We start from the raw sequence: 9700 nt of genomic DNA, 5'->3' as shown, positions 1-9700 counted from the left end.
CACCCATACAACAATTAAAATTAAACTACCACTGAAATTTGGTGGAAAGTGTCTAGAAATTTCATTCGGACACCCATACAACAGTTGAACCAAAGAATGCATATAACGAAATATATCTTAAAGCCATAATTACCACAGCTTCTAAAAATCTTCATACACCCCTTTGATTTATTTATTACAAATATCCATTTCCTTTCCTTGGAGGGAGCATTACTATGAGTGATCTCTCCTGGCTTAACCCATTATATCAATTTCAGAATCAACTTGAGTCTAACTGCCGCAGTATTCCGGATGGACTTTTGCATCTCTTGTGGAGCTATATGTACCGGGAAGAGATGCAGAGCAGGTTCAGTAAACCTATGGTGTGGATTGGGATTTATATTGCAGTAGCTTCTCTTTTCTGCATCCTACCGATGCTTGCTGATCTACTACATGGTTTCAGAAACAAAAAACTATGGTTTCCGTGTAAATACTTTACTCTGAATGCTGCTTCCCTCACTGTCATAGCCGTTGCAATGAAGCTACCCATGGATCTAAATAACTCCATGCCACTTGCTGTGGACCTGGCTGCAAAGCTTGGAAGCATGCCATTTATGTGTGCCATGATGGCTAATTTGTTGCCTTCTCTAGCAACCATGGACAGTAAAGAACTTCTTGCAAACATCATAGCTTTGGCTATTCTGGTAGTCACCTTGGTTGTGAATGTATGCATTCAATTAGAAACTAGTGTGATTGCCCATGGTGATGGTGAGTATTTAAGTATTGCAACTTTTTACAGTTGGTTAATAGCACGTTTTTATGTGGCTATGCTACTCTTGCTGTTGGTGATACATGTATGTTCGGCTTTAATGATTCTAAAGTCAAAACAAATATTATTTTCCAAATACAAAGAAGGTCATGAAACAGCTTTGAAGGATCTAGAGTTGCAACAACCAACAGTTGAGAAGCTAAATCAGCATGTGAGTAAGTATTGGATCATGGCAGGAACCGGTAGCCCCCAATTTATGGCAGTTTGCTCCACTACGAGCTCGGCTTCTGGGGTAATATGTGTATCAACCACTATCCTACATGTTATTATTATGCATTACACAAGACCATATATGAAGTTTTACAGATCGGATTATAAGTGGTCAGTCATAGTGATTCTTATAACACAATTTACTGGATCAATACTGGGAACTGTCGCACCTCTTTCGAGATGTTTTGCATCCTTAAGCTTTAAAGTGTCCATAAAATGGATTTGGAACCAAATAAGGATCTTTAAAGTAGAGAGCTACTATACACAAAAATTATCTGATTGGAAAAGGAGTAGCGTACCAATGAAACTCAGTAGCCGTAGATGCAAGATTGTCATCCAAGATCTAAAGGTCCTCATTCTGAGTCTTTGTGTAGGATTTCAGACGATGGTTGTTGTAGCATGCAAGCTAACGGCACTGATCCCAATCTTCATTGTGATTGGTGTCTTGTGTTGTTTACAGTGCTGGAAGTGGTTAAAGGACATGTTCGGGGTGTCATATAATGTGTCGGTAAAAACTCCTACTCAACTACAACACATTAAAGATCGCAACCGGTATGTTCTACAGCTCGAAGATGACATAGAGCTTGCGGAGAGAACATTGGAAGGCATTTTAAAATCTGTTAACCATGTGATCCAAAGGGCTGAAACGCAACAACCTAAAAATCTAATGAAGCTTCTAGAGAAATCTAACTGTTATGAAGGAGTTGGAAAGCATGACTTTCATCAAGTCCCACCTTTAACCAAAGAAAAATATGTGGACTGCTGGAGCTTACCGGTAGTAACCCTGACAACCATCGCCGTATGCCTTCCTAACATCCAAAAACACATGATTGATGGATTGCTAATGAGTGTGAGTGAAGGTCTTAGATATGTCAAACACGTGGAAGAAACCCTCAATGCTAGAAACGAGTATGCAATCATTCAAAAGGCTGCTGAAATGTTATGGGTAGAAGTTGAAATCTACCACATATGGCTCGGAAACAAGATGCCGAACCCTACTCATCAATTCAATACACCAAAAGAGATTGTTCAATGGTTCAGTGATACAGCTAAAAACATGGTCACGGAGGTGGAAAGTAAGAATATGAAAGGTTCACTCTACACGTCGGTTTCTGCCAACTCAATGTATAGAATCGCCAAAACGATCCTGCTTTCCCACCATGACGACATAGACCAGGTTAGCCAAGAGGAACTGTTTGTGCAATTATCATCAGTGATCTCTCAGATATTGGCTGCTTGTCTCACCAACTTACCACAAGTCATAGCAATGAAATGCCACACAAGTGTCATAGAGAAAATGGATGAGAGTGTGCATACTGCAGCCCAAGTTCTTGGTGAGACTATGCAGATAATCAATAGCCTTCAAGATCGTGAGCTCCCAAGCTTGAATCCTAATGAGTTGCCGTTTATTGACAAGTGGCGAGATTTTTTTCTGCATCCTTCTCCTTGAAAAAGTTACTGCTTCTAAAAGCTTTACCAGAAAGGAAAAAACAGTTTATGTTATAAAAGTAGTAAGGTCGGTTCCTACAGATTTGGCGTAATTTTTTGTCATTTGACTGAATTGTCATTTGTTGTTTACTCCTTTTGTACATGTTTTAAATTTTAATGCTACAGATATAAGCTAATTCTATGGAGGGGTATAAACGAACACTCGTAAGTTATTCGAGCCCATTTAATAGAAAAAAAAAGTCGAGTTGATCTTGTTTGTCCTTGTCTGATTGGCAGATTTTGTTCCATGACTAGTTTAGAAAGTCAAAGCCTATTCAGGATAATTCCTTTCACATCCACGTAGGCAGTGGAAGGTTTCATATTTCACACCACTAAAATGTGTTGTCAAGTTATGGTCATTTGAAATGTGATGTGAGGAGGAGGAGGAGGAGCACGTTTCACCCTCTCCAAGACTTCACTCCCGCCAACAACCCCACATCAAGAAGAGGAGCACCCCTTCCACGCCCTAGTGGGCAGTGTACAGCGTCCGCTAGTGCTACGTGGCTCTTCTTCACGCCCTATCCAAGCACCACAACATCGCCTTATAACAATGTCTTGACACAAATGACAAATGATTCCCTTTGTACTATGATTGGTAAGTTTATGTTATAAATCTAAACATAGGGAACAGGTTGGGTTGACATGCAATATACATGTTCCAAACCTTTTAAGTTTATCATAGTCGGGTCAAACTGTCAATAATGATACCAAATAGATATTAATTTAACTATAATCTACTTTAAATAACATGATTCAAGAGATTTTATAATTTATACATTACTATCCATTTAAAACTCATCATTAAATCATCAAAGAAAATGAAAATGATGCAATCTAAAACACATTGATGAACTAAGCACATAAGGAAAGATTGTGTATTCATAAACCAACCAATAAAAAATTAGTTAAAAGGGTATTAGTTGTGACTGTTTTTATCGTAACAATTATTATTATTATTATTAATATAATCAACAGCATAATATAACCAAAAAGAAAAAAAAAGGTGAGGATGAAATATTACTTACCATTCATAGCTGCCGTGATTCCCCATCATTCCATTAGTGACTGCATAACAATTTTATGAGACTAAGAATAGCGGCCCAAATGCCTATTCACCAATCCTATAAAACACGTAACAACAACATTAAACCATTGCAAAGAGGACTGATACACAGACAAAATGAATAACAAACTAACTGAAATAGCACACCAACTAACGTAACAAGCTTCAAAAGCATCTCTTGGAGAAGTTTGTAACTTCCTTTTCGTCTGCACATCTTCTCCTGTTAATAATTATGTAGAAATAATTTAGTCCAGCAATAATATTATATAATGTCTTGCAGGCAAAACATTCTTAGTCTACAATACAGACAGTAAATTTCCATAGCAGTGTGTGTTTATAAATATATGCATGATACATATATAACATAATGCAAACTTAAAAGCTTGTTATGGAATATTATGATAAACAATTTCACTAATTTATAATGATTTAAAGAATAATATAAGACTAACCACCATGCATTTGTGTTACCCTGTTTCTCAAATAATTAGTAGAAACTATACCTAACATAATGTGCAGGGAGGGTCGGGAGTAACAGGTCAGAATGGGTAGGGGTCAAAACGGGCCGATTCAAAAATCCGTTGTTTTGGCAGCTGTTTATATTAGACTTGTTTTGACTTTTGAAATCAACAGAACTATTCCTGCTATTCTAACTCAGTATTACCTTCTGATTAAAAAGTTTTAGTAATATTTATGCCTCCACCCCCATACCATTAAAATTCAGCGATCAACAAATTGCAGTAGCAACAATACCAGCTTCACAAGATGCACCAATTTGAACACTTTTAACTAACAGCAGCTAATCACATATGTATAAACCTCCAAAATCAGAACACAGAGAGATATCGATCTCTGATCCACTGAAACACCACCAGCCACTAACTGCAAAGCAAATAATCAAAGTTTTTTATGACAAACACAATGTTTAAGCATATACATACCTAAACTGTCGACGAGTCCATATATATACTTATATGGTGTGTCAAACCACACAAGTACCATCTTTTGTTCCTCTTGCAGTAACAATTTCTGTAATGACCGAAGGGTGAATAACGTGCACAGCTTTTAGAGGTGTTTATCATAGTTTTTTAAAGTAACATACAAAAACAAAAAATAAATAATGATTACTGGTACCATATGATATAAGAAAACATAACATGCAATCCAGTCACAACTTTTTTATTTGGAACATAAATTTGTTTCAAGACAATGTCAATAACCGCAATATCACATGAATAAAGTTTAAACAACCACATACACATTGTAACAAAGGTTATATATAGATTCAACACATCAATTGGATTAAGTGTATTATTATTATTATTATTATTATTATTATTATTATTATTATTATTATTGTGAGGGTGAATCTATAAGTGATAGTAATCGTTCTTACCGCCTAATCTTCCTCGGTTAAATGTCTGACGATCCATGGATTAATTAATAAAAGATGAACGAAATTCCTCCGGACAAAAAAAAAATAATCTATCTTGCACATATATACAGAGGTGTTATGGTTTCAAACACGATTCACAATTGTCAACCCAAGTCAAAAGAGGGATTACCAAAATGAACAATATTCACCATTTTTGTTTAAATAAATGTTAAAGATTTTTAAGCCTATCTAATCTTAGTAACCTCATAAAGACACCATTTTATCTAGGCTTAAGATCCTCATACATGCATCAGTATCCAAAGGTGGATTCAGCCTCGTGTTTGCTCATCAAACACGTTTTTAACGACGTGTTTGCTAAGCAAACATGTCATGACAACGTGTTTGCTAAGCAAACATGTCATGACAACGTGTTTGGCCTCAAAGGTCTTTCACGGACTGTTTGACCTCCAAACACGTCTTTCACGGCATGTTTGCCTCTAAACACGTTCATGGCGTGTTTAGCCTTTTATTTGTTTAGTTTTTGTTTTTTTAATATCATATTATTATAATTTTTTTACTCATATTTGGTTTTTCTTTTATAACTTTTAATATGTAAAATGTGAAACTTCGAATGTGCCGTTGAGACGTGCTTATTTTATCTACGTGTTGACATAAATTTTACTCAAATTGAGCCTTTTCAAATTTATATATCGACATGCTCACTAAATGTTTAATAAATTTGACAAGACTCGGTTAAGTAATATTTATATCAACACGTAGATAAAAATAAACACATCTCAACGGTATATTTGGAGCTTTATAAAACTTAATACATTAAATGTTATTAATGAAAAAGGCATTTACATATATCCCTCTACTAACTCCATTTATTACATATATACTCAAACTTAAAAATTTATTATATACATCCCTTTTTTTATGAACGGTGACTTTCACAGTTAAGTTATATCTCACTGCGCGAACACGCCGCGTCCCGCCACCCCACTCACTAAACATATATCCCCTTAACACTAAAAATATCAAATTTACCCTTTTTAGATAATTTTATTAAAACAAATAAAATGACTATAATACCCCAAGTCCCAACCATCACAACCCCCCCCCACCCCTTCTCCCCAATTTCTTTGTTTCTCAGGATTTATTAATCGAATAAACAAACTCAAACATATACATTTGATATCCAAATCACATCTTGAAACATAATTAAAACCAATTTTCCCCACATATACAACCGATTAGTTTTTAACGCTACGACAGAGAACAACCGAAACCCTAATTTAGGCAATGTTAAGGTCTGAAAAAGAAGCAAATTATATTGGCGAATGTAGTATCGTGGAGAACGCCGTCATGACGAGGGTGTCGGCGCTGCGTACTTGATATAGTTCCATTTTGGATATGAAAATGGGAGACTGAGAATACCATGATCTAGATGATGAAATTTGGATTGAAGCAAGGATTTAGCTACAATATATTTGAAGCGGCCGTTCACAACACAATATATCCTTTGGACTTTGGCACACCAAATTCAAATTTTACCCAAAAGAGTATTTTTTTTAATGGCGACATTATATTAACAAAGAAGAACTAGCAACTACTAGTCCCCAACAACAAAAAGAAGCTTACCTGTTTAGCATATCAAATGTACACCAACTATCTATATTTTTCTTTGATCTTGAAACCACCCAAAGGTAACTTTGTATTTTTATGTTTTCCACAATTTGAGTAGAGCAAGTGTTTACTCCATTAAAGATATTGTCGTTCATTGCTCTCCAAATACACCAAACGACCAAAGGGTGACTCGAATAATGGCTTGAATTAACTTTGTACGTCTTTTATCCCGGCCAAGCTAGAATGATAATCCAACACGTTGTTTATGGAGAAGGCAAAAAAATGCGGAAGCTTACACCAGCTAGCTATATGTTGCCACACTGTGTCTATCTTTAAACAATAAATCAACAAACGATTCTGTTTCATCAATATCAAGACAAAAAAGACAGTCGTACCCCCCGTGTGCACATTCCTTCTCAAGAGAGCCGTTTTTGTCGCGGTTCTCTGAAGTTGGGTTTTGCATTCGAACATGTTTACCTTGATCAGGACCCAATTTTTCCACTCATATGGGCTCGAATCATTTACCACAGATTGATTCTCCAATAATCTTCATGTTGATCTCACTGAAAATAGGCCATTCGTATCCGCCGGCCAAATCAAGAATCTTCCATATATGTGATATAAATCGATCGAAGTAAGGAATGAAACTCTTGTATCTTGATTCTCTCACTGTTGCTGGTAGGAGTTCTAATTTAACTCCAGTCCCACACTAGAAAGTCTTCATTCCTTTTAAAACAATCTGCCACCTTACTGCTTTTATGCCTAACAAGAGCAAAATATCCTGGAACTGCATTTTAAAGGAACCGTACCTAACCATGTATCCACCCAGAACTAGGGATGGGATTTTTTTCCCGAATACTTGTACTCGTACCTGTTTAATACCCGTACATGTACATGTACCCGTACTTTTACCCATACGTGACTATTGGGTATGGGTACCCAAATTAACTGATTATAGGTACGAGTACTTTTAGGTACATGTACGGGTATTACGGGTACTAGTACCCTTTTAGAATATCTAGGGACTTTTATTAGGTTTTCAACACTCATGACTTAACTTTTAAGCGGGATTTTCAAAACCTAATATATATTAGTTGAATAAGTTCCTTCTCAATCTATATGTGTATATTCATATATTGTGTATTCGTATATTTTTATTTCATGTATGTGTAATTGAGTATATCATTAAATAACATGTGTTAACTTTCTCTCTTGTTGTTCTATAGAAATTGAGGAAGCAATAAACAAAGAAAAGGAAAAGAGAAAATAGAAAGATGACTAACGAAGATTAAACGAATGTTGACTTTCTTTGTATAAGTTAATTTTGCTTTAAACATTTTCATAACTTTTTTGGATACTATGTATGTTTTGGTATTCATTACTTAATTTTGAATGAATTTTATATTATGGTTGATTTGTTTCATTTTTAGTTTTAGTATTATGTTTTGGTTGCAGTATAACAGTTTTGGTTGTGGTATTACGGTTTTGGTATTATAGATAATTGATTGTCGGTACCATATTTTTACCTATGCCTAGTTTAGTGGAGATTTAAAAAAAAGAATAAAGGGGGTACCAAAGCGAGTACCGTACCCAAAGTACCTTACCTGTAACGGTATTCGTACCCGTACCATAAAATTCGGGTACAGGTATGGGTATCAAGATTTACTGATATTTTGGTACGGGTATTTTCGGATACTGGTACGAGTACGGTCCCAATCTCATCCCTACCCAGAACCGGATTCTTTGTCCATTCCCAACAACACCGTGGATGAAATGATGCATGCTGATATTGTAATCGGTGAAATTTGTTCTTGCAATTGCCGCCCAAGTACCGGAAATCCCGTTCTTTTTTTGAACCGGCATTCAAGCTCTAGGAGTCCAATGAATTGCTTTTATCACGTGACCCCACAACCGTTTTCCTTCATTTTAAGGCGCCACCACCACTTCGAGATTAGATAATTATTCAAATCTTTTAACTACCCAATGCTTAATCCACCCGAATCTTTTGGTGCCACTACATTCTCCCAAACCACCAATATTATTGCTCTTTTATCCAGGTCTCCGCCCCAAAAGAAACGCCTTCTATTTTTACAAGATCGTTCGGAATCGATGTCGGTGCCTTGGAAAAATAATATAATGGGAGGCTACTAAGTACAATAAGTGTTAACACCCCCCCCCCCCCCCCCCCCCCGATAATGTTTGTACCTTCCATAATGATAACTTATCTTCAAACCATTTGATCACCGGTGCCCAACTAGTTATTAGATTCATATTGGCCCCCAATCGGTAGTCCCAAATACTTGAATGGAACCGTAATAACCCAGAGAGTTGATATATATCATTGCCAACATAACTTGTGCCGTACACGTTGCTTTTCTTGAGATTCACCTTAAGCCCCGAATAAATGGAAAAAAACACCTTAGCAATCATGATTAATTTTTGCAATTGCTTTCAGACCACTCACCTAAAAAAATCGTGTCGTCGGCATAAATTAAATGCGTAGGTTCAGGTTCGTGGTTTGGTGTTTTAATGCCATGGAAAATACCAAGATGTTGGGCGTTTCTCATAACTTAATTTAGGGCCTCCATTGCGATAATGAAAATGAAAGGTGAAAGAGGATCTCCTTGCCTCACCCCACATAAACATTGGAACTCAGGAGTTGGACACCCATTAATAAGCACCGAGGACGTTGCTGATGATAAGAATCCCCGAACCCATAAATGCCATTTACATAGAAAGTGCATCTGCTCTAATATAAAGTCCAACAAATTCCAATTTTGTGACTCAATCCGCTTTGAAGATAAAAGCTTTGCGATGCGACTTTTTCAGTCAAGACACTAGTTCGTTCACAACTAGTGGTCCGTTATGGATGTTACGTTTAGCCAGATATGCCGATTGAACTTCACAAATTACCGGGCCAATCACCTTTTTTAGTCTATTCGCCAAAACTTTCGCGATTACTTTGTAAATACAACTGATTAAAATAATTTGTCTAAACTTGTTAAGAGATAATGATTCAGATTTCTTTGGAATAAGAGCAATGAAAGAAGAGATGTAGCCACGATTAATCGTGCCTATATCATGAAAATAGGCCATAACAGAAAAAAATCTTGCTAAAAAAAACTCC

General features: G+C 36.2%; 1 protein-coding gene across 1 annotated transcript; it reads left to right on the top strand.

Annotated features, from left to right (window-relative positions):
* Positions 1 to 215: 215 nt before the first annotated feature.
* Positions 216 to 2468, top strand: LOC143618396 (uncharacterized). Its single transcript, XM_077090627.1, has one exon. It carries the CDS (start codon positions 216 to 218, stop codon positions 2466 to 2468), a length of 2253 nt encoding a protein of 750 aa, XP_076946742.1.
* Positions 2469 to 9700: the final 7232 nt, after the last annotated feature.

This window comes from Bidens hawaiensis, unplaced genomic scaffold (genome assembly GCF_021521415.1).
Source record: "Bidens hawaiensis isolate Kalapana, Puna unplaced genomic scaffold, B.hawaiensis_p1.1 tig00072979_1, whole genome shotgun sequence".
Lineage (NCBI taxonomy): Eukaryota > Viridiplantae > Streptophyta > Magnoliopsida > Asterales > Asteraceae > Bidens > Bidens hawaiensis.
The sequence above is the reverse complement of the archived record's forward strand: the minus strand, read 5'-3'. Positions and strand labels throughout refer to the sequence as shown.